Genomic DNA, 15,908 nt, shown 5'->3' on the forward strand with positions numbered 1-15,908 from the left:
TTTTTCTTTCAAACCAAACACAGCCTAAATGAATAGACCTCTGGGTTATTTTCTACTGAAAGGTGAAAACACTAAAACCTGTTGCTTTCTTTAGCTTCATCATAGATAAACAGACTTGCCAAGAGAGGAGAAGGCCGCAAGACAAATTTCTGGCTTTGGTGTCTAATTGTCTTTCCATCTGGAAATCACTTTACTCTAGGAGATGATGAATCATGTCAAGTTCTTGATACAGTCAGAAGATCCCAACCGTCCATTTTCTAAAGAAGAGTTAAAGATATATGGCCACAATGAGTCTAATGAATCTAGCAAATCTGTTTTTAATTGGGACCCATTTAGAGAAGAACTGGTCAGTCTCCTGCCAATAAGACCAGTGGCAAGTTAGTGGGACCAGACCCATTTGTACTCCACTAGGCTCTATCCTAGAGGCCTCGGCCCAAGACAATCCCTTTTTGTGTTCAATTTAGAACTTGGTAGTTTTGAAATTCGAAGTCGGCGCTTCCTCCGACCCGACCCAAATCCTCCGGCCCATTATCTACGCCTGTGCAGTCGTCGGTCTCATACGTTATAAATGCCGCTTCTCTCTCTCTCCTCAAATCACTCTCCGCATTTTCTCTCGTTTCCACTTCTGTTCTACCACTACGCTCGGTATACAGTTGCAGAGATTCGATCATAGTTATCAAAAAATTTCCTCGTTTTTTTTTTCTTTTCTTTTTTTTTTTTCTAACGACGGCCAAAAAAGGAAAAAAGTTCAAAATCTTTCAAAGCTACATCACACAGACTGGTCTGTTGGTTTCATGGAGGTCAGATCCTTCTCACATATTCGTTACTTCTCTTTCTCTCTTTGTTTCTCTCACAAATTCACCTGGGTTCTTTCCGACTACTCAGATCGTGTAGACGCTAGGAAAAAACACAGTTTCGTCGGAAAGCAGCTATGTCGAAGAGCCCGTGTCGTGAAGAAAGGTTTCAGGCTCCTTAAAGGTGAATTTCCAGCCATTTTGTTCATTTCTTTCTACAAAAGAATGCTCAAATTGAGTCTTTTTTTCATAAGTAACACAGACAAGATGGAGTTTTCATTTCTTTTCCTAATCTTTTGCTTCATTTGGGATTTCAGTAAATAAAATGGTTTTGAATAAATCTGTTAGAAGAACCAGGTTTTAATCAAATGCAGACGCTCGAAGTTTTTATTTCATTTTTTTTTTCAAAATTCTCTGAGTCGGATGAAACTCCACATAATCTCTTTTTCGCTTTTCTGAGAAAAAGGAATAGCAGAAAGAGAATCTCAAAGATAAGTGGCAACCCTTTTAGTGCAAAACCAAACTCTTTTTTCAGAAAACCACAAAGAAAGTGAGATTCTAGTGGGATTGCTCAAAAAGTTTTTCCAGCTTTTAGACTCAAAAGTTTTCAGATTCAAAGCTTTTCCTCTTCTTTTAGACTCCAACTGGGTGGAAAAAAAAGGCAGAGCTCTTCAGAACTCGTTCGCATCATTCTTGGTTTGCTTCTGCTGTCGAACTCAGCAAGTCTGAGTCGACTCAGAATTGGATTTTGGCGATTTTAGAAATTAGAACTAGAACTTTGGATCAAATATTAATTATCGTGCTTTGCCTTAATCATAATATCTCTTTATACTGAACGGGGTTACGATTACCTAGGGCACGAAAGCTAGGGGATTTCCTGCAGCATCAGATCCAAGACGCTAAAAGTCTTCATCATGAGGCGACTCGCTTGCTGTAGATGGGACAGGGAGATCAGCCTCGACTTCGACGAACAAGAAGGAAGTAAGCAAAACACAAATCCTCACTCTCTCCATCTCATCACCATAGATTACCATGGGACCCACTACCTTATGATAATCGTAGCCATTGGATCCTGTTTGAGATCGGATGGTCTGGACATTGAGGAGGCGGGTCTGTGGGTCCACCCATTTGTGAGTTTTATGCTACGAGCCGTCCGTGGGATGATGGACCATGGACCCACAGATTTGAACGGCTCGAGTTGATGCGATGGGCAGGACCCACGTTTGTGAAGGCAACCGCTAACCTCTATGGACCACCGTAGGCGTAGTGCGCACCTTATTTATCATTTAATGTAGCTTCTGCTTGAATAGTACTTTAGCGCAATAATTCTTTTGTCCTTTCTTGATTTAATCGATACACTAATTATTAATTTAAAGTCCAGCCTCTTAATTGAGTTTTTATAATGAGAAATTATATGGGAGCCCTGGTACTAGTACTACTATTACATGATATAACGGCTGACCCTAATTGGATGAAAAGCTTTAACCATACGATTGGTAGACTCTTTATAGTTTGACCAATAGTGGGATTTGTTTGGTATTAGTGGTTAGATGTTGTCTGATTCTGACCACTTTGACATCACAAAGCCATTGTATTCTAAGTAAACAAATCTACGTCCTTTTTTTGTAATATTGACTATTAGATTGGAATCTGAGTGGTTCATGATGATGGGGCCTACTTGGTGATGTCATGTTCCCCTTCCTAAAATTAATGGGTGGGGCCATGAAGGTTTGGATTGATGATACCATGCCATAAATAAGGGAGAGGGTAGGAATTGGGGTAGCCAGAAGCCAGAGACACAGAGCGGCGTTTGCGTTGCTCTTATTTAATTCCGTCTGATGGAATAGTGGGTCCTCAATTCCGTACTACAATACTACTGTACATCCCACTACCAGTGGATTTTTATACTGCATAAAATAACCTTAATTTTCCTTTATTTGTTATTTAATTGGGAAATTAGATCATGGGATACAGATGTCATTGTCGGGGATGCTTTTCTCTTATTATATTTATTTTTTGAGCAATGATAGTAAATATATGCAACCCTTGGATACCTCAGAGACATGGTGGGGCCATGCCTAATTTTGTTTTGTAATGCGGTTTTTTCATGAGTGGTGCCGTATTAGTTGGGCGAGGCATACAACTGGAATTTCTTTTATTTTTTATTATTTATTAATAAATTTATTCTGTTAATGTGTGCCCACTGGGGAGGGGCAGTGCTAGTAAAACAATGTCTCTCATGACAAGACATTCAACTTTCTCTCATGCACGAAGAACCCAAGAGTTGCATAAAATCGTTGCTTACTAGCAGCATTCTTCAGTCCAATTTGGTTGAACCAGTGGGTGGCTAAAGTTTTTGGCGGTTTGAGTTTGGGTTCAAGTTCGATTTGAACTAGAAATAGAAATGTAAGCTCAAATTCGAGTGAACAACCCATATGTTGGAGAGCTCCACAATGGACCAAGCCTATTGGTCAGATTGTTGGAGTAGTCAGACCAGGATAAAATTTTACAAAATTTTGGAATGCATATCTACATTCTAGACCCTAATAGGTCTATGATGAAATTTCTCAAAATTCTGGATGTAATTTTTCTATAAATATTAATTAATTTAATAATATTTTATAGTCTATTTATGCTTACAGCTTATATGGTTGATTTTATTAACCATAGCATTATCTCCACAGTTTGATTGAAAATTTTGGCCATTGCATTGGTGTTATAGTAGATTTGAAACTTGTATAATTTCTTTTGAGTTTTACAGCAAACATAAAATGCGATTTTTCAGGGATAATGACATACAATGGTCTTGAGAGCTGCATTCTTAACAGTAGCTCTTACGACAATGAGAGTGGAACAAGTAGAGCAGATGGTTGCCCAAGTGATTCCTTGGATGAAGTTACCTCAAGTTGTTCTTCTAGTAAAGATGTGTTTGGATCCTTCTCCTCTCAACCCCTACTGAACAAGCACATTAATCATTCTCATGATGAATGGGAGGATGTCTCAAACAGCTCTCAACGCTTCTATGCCAAAGAGAAACCAGCTTATGGAGTTAAATTTACAGATACAGAGGCCATGAAAGAAAGATTTTCTAAACTGTTGCTGGGTGAAGATATCACAGGTGGATGCAAGGGCCTCAGCACTGCATTAGCACTGTCTAATGCTATAACCAACCTCGCTGGTATGAGATTTGAGCTTCTGTGAATTGAGGAATGTTTCTTACTGCTAAATCATCAATTCTGATGCTGATGAAATGACAAACTTCTTGCAGCATCAGTCTTTGGGGAGATGTGGAAATTGGAGCCTCTGTCTGAAGAAAAGAGGAACAAATGGCAAAGGGAGATGGATTGGTTCCTCTCCCCTACTAACTACATGGTTGAGTTGGTCCCTGCCAAGCAACATGACATCAATGGTGGAATCTTAGAGGTATCTTCTTTTACTCACCAAGGGGCCAAGAAATTTTATCATTAGATTAATTTACAACATTGGAGGAATTTATTCTGAATTCTTCTCTGCAGATAATGACACCAAAAGTTCGCTCAGACATCCACATGAATCTTCCTGCACTTCAAAAGCTAGACTCCATGCTTATTGTAGGTGCTCCCTTCAAATATACCAACTGCAGAACCAAGTTAATTTACTTAACCTTCTAAATTCGACCAGCAAAATTGTTTTAATTGTACAGGAGATATTGGATTCAATGGTGAACACAGAGTTCTGGTATGAGGAAGGAGGCAGTAGAGGAGAAGGAAGGAGCAAAAGTGCGAGGCCGAGCAGGAGATGGTGGCTCCCATCTCCGCGAGTCCCCAGAGCTGGACTATCAATAACTGAAAAGAAGAAATTGATTCATCAGGGGAAGGTGGTACATCAAGTTTTCAAGGCCACTAAAGCAATCAATGAAAATGTCTTGCTTGAGATGCCCGTTCCAACAGTCATTAAGAACGCCCTTCCCAAGGCAAGGAAGCCATTTACCATTTACAACACTTGATCGTATTCTTATTTGGTTTCCACCAGAAATTTTGTGATTTCCCTTTCCTTCTTAAGTAATGAACTTATTGGGGTACTTTAAAAGTTATAACAGTAAATCCACTCAGCAAAGACTAGTATCCATTACCATTTTCTGATTGTTGAAGATCTCAGTTAGTTTTTATCTAATGTCCACTGAGAATTTGTACTTCAATTAATTTTGGTTTTCTTGGTTTTCAAGCAGTCTGGAAGGGCAAACCTGGGTGAGGAGTTATATAAGGTCTTGAATGCAGAGTCAAGCTCAGTGGAGGAAATGTTCAATTCATTACATTTGAAGAGCGAACATAGTGCCCTTGACACCATGAACAGGTTGGAGACTGCTGTCTTTGCCTGGACACAGAGAATAGCTGAGCAAGCAAGTGGTAAATCTCCAATCAGAAATTCGTGGTACTTTGTGAAGGACCCCATATCTGAGCTAGATAAGATTGAGGTATTGTTGGGGAGAGCTGAATCCCTTTTACAGACGATCAAGATCCGGTTTCCAAATATTCCTCAAACATTTCTTGATGTTACAAAAGTTCAATACAATATGGTAAGTATACTATTACAACTTTTTAAGGTTTACTGGGGAGTGGGGGTTCTTATTTCACCGAGGGCCCGTTTGGCTTGGAGGAATAGAGGTCCTGAATTGGAATTGGAATTGGAATGGGCCATTCCGATTCCAACTGTTTGGTTGGGCGGAATCGGAATCCCATTCCCTTTCCTGGTGGAATGGCATTCCCCTATTCGAGGGAATGGCCACCTCCCTCTTGGGAATGAAATTCCATTCCATCCGATTCTAATTTTCATTCTTATTCCTGTCAAATAGACTATGAGTATAGACCATTCTGATTCGGATTCTGAAAGATTTTGGTTCCGATTCTGACTGCAAACCAAACGGACCCTGAATTTTCATGCTTCCCAGTCTTACCTGTGTGAGACCCGTTCTGGTGTTTTGTACCCATTCCAACTGATGATCCCATTCTAGTCATCATGTTCAGGCAATTTTATTTGATGACCAAAACCATGAACGCAACTCCCATTCCTCTGTCAGGAGATTTTGATTCATTTAATTGCTTAGCATGAAATTTTATCATTTCTTTTTTCTTCGTCTGTTTGGTTATTGTAGTTGAGTTGAATACAAGTTCATATGTTTGCTACTTTCTCAAATTTTTGCAGGATGTTGGGCATTCAATTCTTGAAGCTTACTCGAGAGTGCTTGGGAGCTTGGCTTTTAGCATACTCTCTAGGATAGGAGATATCTTACAAGAAGATGTCTTTAGCAATCCCAACTCACCAGTTGTGACTTGTTGCTTTTCTGGGCTTAATTTCTCAGGAATGTTTGAATCTCCACAGGTAGAGAGCGGCGTTTGTCATTCACTCATTGAACAGATCAACAAGGCAGACAGGCAATTCTGTGAGTCTAGTGAAAGTAAATCTTCTGATGTGGACTTCTCTGACAGTGAGCCCAAAACAAGTTCTGTGACTTCAACACCGTGTAGAAGCCGAGTATGGTGTATTGGTAGAGAAGCTTGTAGAAGTGTCTCCCTTGCAAATTCCCCCTGACAGATACATAAATTATCCACAGATCTACCTTCTGTAAATCAAAGTATAAGTTCTTAATGAGAATCAATGGATACATATTTTTTAGTTTGCATCCTCTCAAGGTATAAAGCAGGATCATATCTACTTAACACAAACCAACATTTCCTAATCCTTTGCTGTGTTATTAACTTATTAATTACCTGATGAACTTGATGATCTGTATAAGAACTGGAAGAAAGTTTCGGATTCAAACACCAAAAGATGATTTAGCACATAGCACATTGTTTGGCTACAAAACTGAATTGATCTCATATAGCATAACTCACACAATAAAATACATTTTTTATTAAATTTGAGTAAGACCTATTAAGGGCATAATTAGTTACAACAATGTGTACATACCATCATGGAATTACAACTAGGGGTGAGTATTTTGGTTTTTGATTACTTCAGTTCAGTTAATTTGGTTTAGTAAAAGTTCGGTTTCAGTTTCAGTTTTCAGGTTTGGCAATTCGATTAACGGAAAAGACTGAATTAACCAAACTTTATTATTTATACATAATATCTATTAATATATTATATATATATATATATTAATAAAATTCGATTTTAAATGAATAATCGAAAACTGAACCAAAAATTTGATTTCAATTAAGTTTTTCATTTAAAACTTTTCGTTTTTTTTGTTCGGTTTTTAACAAAATAAACCGATTGCTCACTCCTAGTTGCAACAGCTGAAAAGAAACATATAGTGTTGGAGAAATGGAGAGAACAGATGGTGGGGTTCAACTGAGACCCCAATGGGTTCCCCGCTGCTGTAAGTTGTACAGCTCACATGCTCTCTCATTTTAGTATCTCCCCCTTCTCTATCCAAACTTGGTCCAGATGTCTTAGGTTTTCTGAGACCTGTTTGTGTATGGATGGCTTGCAATCATCTTATGAAATTGCCTAAAGGCATGACTGCCGCGCCCCTCCTCAGGCAGCAACATTTACAATATTCCAAATAAAATAAAACAAAACATAGGCCCATCCCAGAATTAACTAAAACAATTATCCACTAACTACCGGCCCATTAGCCCACTAAGAAACATAAGTCTTTGTCTGGAAAAAGTGCAAAAGAGTAAATACAAATATATAGAGTGCTTTTTTGTCATGTAAATGCAAAGTTGATTTAGTTTTGCATCTTACCAAATGATTTTTAGTTGTAATAGGTGCAAACATGAATCCTGATATATTTTTAACATTGATAAGCTTGCAAAGTTTGCTCTCATTTTGGATAGATGCATATATGCTTTCAAAATTTGTAATAGCTATCATTTTTAGTACATAAATGCATTGTTACCACATACCATCAAAACTTAATCAGAGTGCATATATGCATCAAACTGGCATTTGCAAACAACTGCATACACAATCCTTTTAAAGCAGTAATTACAGCCAGATGGCCCGAATCTCTAAGCTTTCATTGTAGTTGCCAAACAAATCTTGCAATTTCTTCAAATGGGAGCCTAAAGCAATTTATTCCCTTCTACATGCGGATATCAATTGGGCCAGATTTGGTCCAATCCGATCTAGTCCCATATGAGTCCATTATAGATGAATCAAGTTCAATCCAATCCGATGAATATGTTGAACCATTTTGAACAGGTCCAATTCAATATCTGGATTTTAAACCATCCAACCCTTTCAAATTGGTTTTAACCCAAAAGTGGATTCAAATTTATTGGACCAACTGAGTGATAGCTCCATTGGTATGTTAAATGAGAAGTCCCAGCAGAGATGTGGATTCAAATTTCGTTATTACCACATACGTTGAAATGTTAGTATGTTTTGTTAAGTATGTATATATTGGGGATGGACACTGGTTTTTAAAACCGGACCGGACTAGAAAAACTAGGAACCGGTCAGGTGACTAGTTCTGTTTTATTCCAGAATGTTATTTCATCAAAAACCGTTGATTTGATCGGCAAATCACTGATACGGGCCGTCAGACTGTTCAAACTATACAAAGGTTTGACTATTTTTTATTTTTTTGTCACTACGGACTGTCCGTTTGATTTAAACAGTTAAACCGTTCAACCCAAGAATCGGACCCTGCCGGTTCGGTTTTAAAAACTTTGGGATGGACTGGGTCCAATGCAATCCAATAAATACTTTGGACCATTAAGCCTGGTCTGGTCCCATTCAACCAATATTTTGATTTTGATTTGAAGGGATCCAACCCAAAACCTCTCCCTTTACACCCCTACTTACACGACGCAGGCAAGGTGTAAGCCTTAAACTCTCAAAGACGCCTTGCCTGTGTGCATAGACGGTCTTTTAAAGTGGTAGTTGCTAGCCGGATCTCTAAGCTTAAACAAATCTTACAATTTTCTACATGATCGAGTTGTGATTTGTGAATCTAAGGGTTTCAATGTTTGAATCCTTCGCAATAATGTTGTGATTATTGATTAAATCCATTGGTAATGAATCTAATGATTTATGGCGTGTGATTTGAACCAGTTTAATATTTGAGTGAAGTTGAACTGGTACCCTCTTCCCTTGTTGCTGTAATGCATACGCCCATGGCATTCTTGGACACTCTGTTAAACAAGTGCGCATCGCTCGGACATATCAAACAATTCCAAGCCCAGCTTGTCACACTTGGTCTTTTCCAGTTCTGTACTACACGAACCAAACTTCTCGAGCTCTGTGCCATCTCCCCGTTCGGGAGCCTCGACTACGCCGGTGAGATTTTTAGTCGAATTGAAAATCCGACCACTAACGACTGGAATGCAATCATTCGAGGTCTCGCTCAAAGTAATGAACCCAGGGAGGCCATTACATGTTACCGGACCATGTCTCAGATACCTCAAAAGCCAGATGCTCTGACCTGCTCGTTCACTCTCAAAGCCTGCGCACGAATGTTGGCCCTCTTAGAAGCGAAACAGATTCATTCTCAGCTCATCCGTTTTGGGTTTCAAGCTGATGTGCTGTTGCAAACTACACTTCTAGACGTTTATGCCAAGTCAGGTGATCTTGATAACGCGCAACAGTTGTTCGATGAAATGCAGATTAGAGATATTGCGACGTGGAATGTAGTAATCGCGGGGTTGGCGCAAGGGAGCAGACCTTATGATGCATTGGTTCTGTTTCACCAAATGAGGCGTGAGAGACTGAGGCCCAACGAAGTTACTGTGCTTGGAGCACTTTCGGCTTGTTCACAGTTAGGTTCACTTCATGAGGGCAAGATGGTGCATCTGTACGTTCAAGAGGAGCAGATGGATACAAATGTGCAGGTGTGCAACGCGCTCATCGATATGTTTGCTAAGTGTGGGTCTATCGACAAAGCGTGCGATGTGTTTTACACCATGCGTTGCCAGAAGAGTCTTGTGTCGTGGAACACCATGATCATGGCACTCGCTCTGCATGGTCATGGCACCCATGCACTCGACCTGTTTGCTTGCATGAGAGATGCCGGTGTCCACCCTGATGCAGTCACATACCTCGCCGCACTATGCGCGTGCAACCACTCCGGTCTGGTCTCTGATGGGCTTCAACTGTTTCAGTCCATGGTGGAGTCAGGGGTGAGACCAAATGTTAAGCATTATGGAAGCTTGGTGGACCTCCTGGGTCGTGCCGGGCGATTGGAAGAGGCTTACCAAGTCATAACATCTCTGCCCATGGTCCCTGATGTTGTTCTATGGCAAAGCCTGCTTGGGGCTTGCAAGACTTATGGGAATGTTGAGTTGGCCGAGCGTGCATCTCGAGCACTTGTAGAAATGGGATCGAACAGTTGTGGCGATTTCGTGCTGCTATCGAACGTTTATGCCTCACAAGCTCGATGGACCGACGTGGGTAGGATTAGGGACGCCATGAAGAATAGAGATGTCAAGAAGGTTCCAGGGTTCAGTTTCATAGAGGTGGAGGGTGTGATTCATAAGTTCCTTAACGGTGACAAAAACCATTCAAAATGGAGGGAGATTTACAGCAAGTTAGATGAGATAGGTTTGAGGATAAAGGCACATGGGTATGTGCCTGAGACATGTTTTGTGTTGCATGATATTGGAGAGGAGGACAAGGAGCAGGCTTTGTATTACCATAGTGAGAAGTTGGCTGTGGCTTTTGGTTTGATTAGCATGAGATGTGGAACCCCAATCCAAGTGATTAAGAACCTTAGAATCTGTGGTGATTGTCATATTGTGATAAAGCTTATTTCTAAGATTTATGATCGGGAAATTATTGTGAGAGACCGAGCTCGGTTTCACCGTTTCAAAGAAGGGTTTTGCTCTTGTGGGGATTATTGGTGACAAATATATTTATTTTCTAATTTTCAAATAATGTATTCCAATGTAGAGATTCAAGCTAGATATATTTAACGTGATCACAATTCTAGGGCTTCAGTCTTCAAACAGATTGAAACGATTCAATTTGAATCCGATGGATATATAAATTTTTCTATTCGAACACTGGATATCTGATGCAAATCTGATTCAATCGTCTTTGGTTCCTTATCAAATCCTGTTGTACTTGTTATTTGGTTTCCCTGTTAAAGAAACCAAAGCTTTTCACAAGCAAAGAGAAAGAAGCTTCAATTTTGCTGCTAAACTGTCTAAGATACATGGAAGGGGAACTTGAGCCAAGGTACAAATTAGTGGGTAACCTTGTAAGACTGAAAAGCATAATCAACCCTTTTTTTTCCATTCAAAAATCAGGATGCAAGAGGCCGATGACCAAGTGGCTGAGATGATCTCTGAGCGTTCCTCCTTATATGGAGGCACAAGATCAAACCAGTGTGACTAGTGCGACTGCAGATTCTCTGTGGTAAGATCAGTGGATCTCACTTGCACCCTGCTCTGCCTCCACTCCTAAATCCCTTGTCTTTGTGTGGTATGTAATACCAAAGAAAAAATCACAATGTAGGACTGAATAAATATTTAACACAGTAGATAAAAACCTCGAACAGTAAATATTGTGTCTAAAACAAAATGGAGGGGAAAGAGACAAAGAGCTGGGCATAAAGAAAAAAAAAAAGCAGTATATCAACAATTTTATTAAGGTTAATTACTTATATATACCTTATACATTTGAGAAACTACTTATATATACCTTATACATTTAAGAAACTACTTATATATACCTTTTACATTTGAGAAACTACTTATATATACCTCCAACTTTAAAAATCATCGTCATTCTCCCATTGGTGTCTGCTCATGAGAGCTCGTTCTGCTTGTGAGAGTCTGGTCTGTCTGTGAGGGACGACACTCATTTCGCTCATAATCCCCCTATTCCCCATTAGAAGACATCTGGAGTAGCTGCCAAACATGGATAATCTAGAGGCACCATTGAGTATAGAAGAGAAATGTCGCTTGTCTGCTCGCAAAGGTTTTGTTAGGATTAAACTCTGAATTACTGATTAATTAGTATGACAAACAAGAAAATAATTGAGAAATATGTGAATTATAAAGCAAATAATAAGACCAAAAGAAAAAAGGTAAAGATGACACTAGATTTACGCGGTTCAGTCAAAGAGACCTACATCCACAGGAGAGGAAAGAAAACTTGTTTATTCATGTCCTTGATGAGAGTACTACAAACTAGCCACATTACTAGTGTCGAAATGCCTTTAACAAAGCCTTGAAGCACTCCATAGCATAGATGACTGCTTTGATCTGGTGTGAAAGAACCCTTAATGGTAGTAGTGAAGAAGAAGACAAATCCCAAACATAGTAGGAGCAGATATCATCGGAAGATGGTGATGGAGTTCTCCCAATCTCTTCAGCTTTCTAATGCTCACTCTCCACACACACGACTACTCCTGGAAGCTCCCCTTTTATAAAAAAAATAGGGAACATGGTCCCTAAACTTCAAGCGAAATGGAGGAGCAGTTTTAGTGGAGTAATTGTGACTGTTGAATCCCAACAGCCACACCAAACATCAACAGTAATTGTGACTGTTGAATTGCTCAGCCACACCAAACGTCAACAATCTCCACCTTGGCGAGAAAGCAAACAGCAAATCTCCCTCTCCAAATGCCCCAAGGGCATCAAGCATCAAATGAGACAAGACCCACCAAGTCGATGCAAGCATCGAACTTGGATGATGGTAATGGCTTCATCAACATATCTGCAGGATTCTTAGCAGAAGCTATTTTGTTGACCAAAATATGACCATCCTCAACAATATCATGGACAAAGTGATAACGCACATCAATGTGCTTGGTTCTCTCATGAAATATCTGGTCATGAGTCAGATGTATGCCACTCTGATTGTCACAATAGATCACTGTAGCCTCCTGACTACCTGTGAGTTCACCAACCAAATTTCGCAACCATAAAGCTTCCTTGGCGGCATCAGCCACTGCCATATACTCAGCTTCAGTCGTAGACAAATCAACAGTCGACTGAAGTGAAGCTTTCCAGCTAACAGAGGTACTACCCAAAGTGAAACAATAGCCAGTGAGAGATCTCCTCCGATCAAGATCTCCAGCATAATCAGAATCACAATAACCGGCAAGCTTTTCTATGGATCTTCCAAACTTAAGGCAGAAATTAGATGTACCTCTTAAATACCTAAGTATCCACTTCACTGCTTCCCAATGAGCCTTCCCCGGACAGGACATATAATGGCTCACAACACTGACTGCATGAGCAATATCTGGACGCGAACATACTATAGCATACATGATGCTACCAACAGCACTAGAGTAAGGCACATGAGCCATATATATACATTCTCCTCATTAGACTTCGGTGACTGCTTCGCCGACAACTTGAAGTGAGCTGCTAGAGGAGTGGAGACCGGTTTGGCATCTGACATGCCAAAATGATCAAGAACTTTCTCAATATAGTTCTGCTGATTGAGAAACAATTTTCCATTCTCACGATCACGAATAATCTCCATACCTAGAATTTTCTTTGCTGGACCAAGATTCTTCATCTCAAACTCATTGTTCAAGAGAGACTTCAACTTCACAATTTCAGATTTATTCTTAGAAGCAATGAGCATGTCGTCAACATATAATAACAGATAAATGAAGGAATCATCAGAGAGCTTCCTGAAATAAATACAACTGTCAAAAGCACTCCTGGAATAACCACTAGAAGTCATGAAAGCGTCAAAGCGCTTATACCACCGCCTTGGAGACTGCTTAAGGCCATACAAAGACTTCTTCAACAAGCAAACGTGGTCTTCCTTTCCTTCCACAATAAAACCATCTGGCTGTTTCATATAAATCTTCTCTTTCAAATCACCATGCAAGAATGCAATTTTAACATCTAACTGCTCTAATTCCATATCATGCATAGCTACCAAAGCAAGCAAAGTACGAATAGAAGAATGTTTAACAACAAGGGAGAAGACTTCGGTATAGTCCTGCAACTTGACTGAAACCCTGTGCCACTAACCTTGCTTTGTGTCGAGCATCCTCAACACCAGGGATCCCCTCCTTAGTCTTGTAGACCCACTTGCACCTAACAATTTTCTTCTTTGGTGGTGGCGATACAAGCTCCCATGTGCCATTCTTTTCAAGAGATGCAATCTCTTCTTCCATGGAAACTAACCACTTACCACTTCCCGGACTGGATATGGCTTCATTGTAAGTGGTCGGATTGATAGTGTCATCTACCTCACAAGCGACGGTCATTGCATAAGACACACAATCATCAAATCTGAACATCACTCGATGTGACCGGCTCATTTGAAATAGACTGAGAAGGCTGTGAAGATGGATTGGGCTCCACCTCCACCTGCATATGGGCATCTTGTGATGTACCTGAATCACCAGCAATAGAACCCTCCTTCCTTGGAGATAACATATGTGATTCATCAAATATAACATCACAGCTAATAATAATTTTCTTGCTCGAAGGACAATACAACTTGTAACACTTTACACCGGAGCCATAGCCCACAAAGATACATTTCTTGGTTCTAGGTTCTAACTTTCCATCGTTAACATGAGTATAAACAGGACAACAAAAAACTCTCAAAGATGAATAGTTAACAGGAGTACCTGACCAAATCTCAAATGGAGTCTTAGCCTCGAGAGCTGAATGCAGGGATCGGTTAACCAAATAGCTGCCGTAGAAACTACCTCAACCCAAAAGGACTTATCCAAACTTGCATTGGACAACATGCAACGAGCCCTCTCTAAGAGTGTGTGGTTCATCCGCTTTGCCACACCGTTTTGTTGTGCTTGACCAACACAGGTGTGGTGTCTAACGATACCTTCCTTCAAACAATAATTTGTAAAGTCAAACTCACAAAACTTGAGCCCATTATCAATCATCAACCTTTTAATCTGCTTCCCTATCTGCTTTTCGATCATAGCTTGCCATTGTAAGAAGACTCCAAACACATCATTTTTATTTTTGAAAAAATACACCTATACCTTTCTAGAGAAATCATCGATGAATGTCAAAAGATAATTTGTTCCACCCTTCAAAGAAACACGAGAAGGGCCCCATAAATCTGAATGGATGTAATCAAGTGTACCTTTGGTCCTATGTACCCCTTTGGCTAACATTTTTGTGTTTACCAAACAAACAATGTTCACAGAATTCAAGAGTACATGTGACATGCCCACAAAGTATGCCCCACTTGCTAAAAAAAGTCATCCCTTTCTCGCTCATATGTCCGAGCCTCATATGCCACATCTTTGTAAGATCTTCCTCGGACATGGATGACAAGGCCAAAGCAGAAGATTCTATCACAGTACTTCCCTACAATACATATAAGCTACCAACCTTGTTAACTATCATAACTACCAAAGCACCTTTGGTTACCTTAAGAACTCCACCTTCAGTTGAATATCTGACGGACTTCATTTAATGTCCTCACAATACCATCATGCACATGCACCCGAACAGTCCCTTTCCGATAACCTTGCAAGCTGCGTTGTTGCCCATCAAAACAACTCCATCAAAATTCTCATATTTGGACAATGCACTTTTATCGGGACACATGTGGTAAGAACATCCTGAGTCCATAATCCATTCTGAACCCTTCCTTGCAACTGCATCTGCTATTAGAAAAAGATCATTCTCTGACTCATCTGCCACACTTGCTTAAGCTTGAGGATCTTTCTTTGTGTCACCACTTGCTTGATGTTTCTACTTATTTTGTAACTTGAAACATTCAGCCTTAACATGACCTTTCTTTTTGCAGTAGTTACAAGTCAAATTACGATGCTTTGACTTAGACCGACCCCTTGACTTACTGTTGCCACTTCTTTCAGATGGCCTACCACGAACAATGAGACCCTTGGCTGTGGAGTTACTTGGGTTATTAGTCAGTTGATTATCAATCAATTCGCCTTGTAACAATGCATTCTTTACATCTTCAACTGTAATCTCCCCACACCCATACAATAAGGTCTCTCCAAAATGCTTATATGATGCGAGTAAAGAACATAAAAGATTGATAGCCAGATCTTCATCATCAATCGCAACATCAATATTTTTCATATCCATGACAATCGAGAAAAACTCATCAAGGTGGGTTTTAATTGAGTTACCTTCCCAAAGACGAAGGTCCTTAAGTCTACTTTTCAACAGAAGCCGATTGGTCACGCTCTTTGTCATA

The 15,908-nt window shown here is 39.9% G+C and overlaps 2 protein-coding genes across 2 annotated transcripts; both read left to right on the top strand.

Annotated features, from left to right (window-relative positions):
- The first annotated feature begins 457 nt into the window (after nt 1-457).
- Nucleotides 458-6,453, top strand: LOC148864547 (rop guanine nucleotide exchange factor 14-like). Its single transcript, XM_088980280.1, has 9 exons — nt 458-800; nt 886-978; nt 1,650-1,775; nt 3,580-3,972; nt 4,063-4,217; nt 4,310-4,384; nt 4,477-4,746; nt 5,002-5,349; nt 5,976-6,453. The coding sequence occupies exons 3-9, from the start codon at nt 1,709-1,711 to the stop codon at nt 6,360-6,362; spliced, it is 1,695 nt and encodes a 564-aa protein (XP_088836406.1). The 5' UTR covers nt 458-800; nt 886-978; nt 1,650-1,708; the 3' UTR covers nt 6,363-6,453.
- Nucleotides 6,454-8,523: 2,070 nt separating this feature from the next.
- On the top strand, nt 8,524-10,789 carry LOC148864548 (Tetratricopeptide repeat (TPR)-like superfamily protein). The gene has a single exon (XM_088975584.1). It carries the CDS (start codon nt 8,894-8,896, stop codon nt 10,628-10,630), a length of 1,737 nt encoding a protein of 578 aa, XP_088831710.1. The 5' UTR covers nt 8,524-8,893; the 3' UTR covers nt 10,631-10,789.
- The last annotated feature ends 5,119 nt before the right edge of the window (nt 10,790-15,908 follow it).

Source organism: Nelumbo lutea, chromosome 3 (assembly GCF_056320005.1).
Source record: "Nelumbo lutea isolate HS-2025 chromosome 3, American lotus-T2T, whole genome shotgun sequence".
Lineage (NCBI taxonomy): Eukaryota > Viridiplantae > Streptophyta > Magnoliopsida > Proteales > Nelumbonaceae > Nelumbo > Nelumbo lutea.

Bases quoted from the DNA above. Each gene is read 5' to 3' on its own strand.
- LOC148864547 (XM_088980280.1), top strand. From the start codon at position 1,709: ATGAGGCGACTCGCTTGCTGTAGATGGGACAGGGAGATCAGCCTCGAC. The intron at 4,385-4,476 runs GTAGGTGCTCCC...TTAATTGTACAG, and splicing joins AGCTAGACTCCATGCTTATT to GAGATATTGGATTCAATGGT. The intron at 5,350-5,975 runs GTAAGTATACTA...AAATTTTTGCAG, and splicing joins CAAAAGTTCAATACAATATG to GATGTTGGGCATTCAATTCT.
- LOC148864548 (XM_088975584.1), top strand. From the start codon at position 8,894: ATGCATACGCCCATGGCATTCTTGGACACTCTGTTAAACAAGTGCGCA.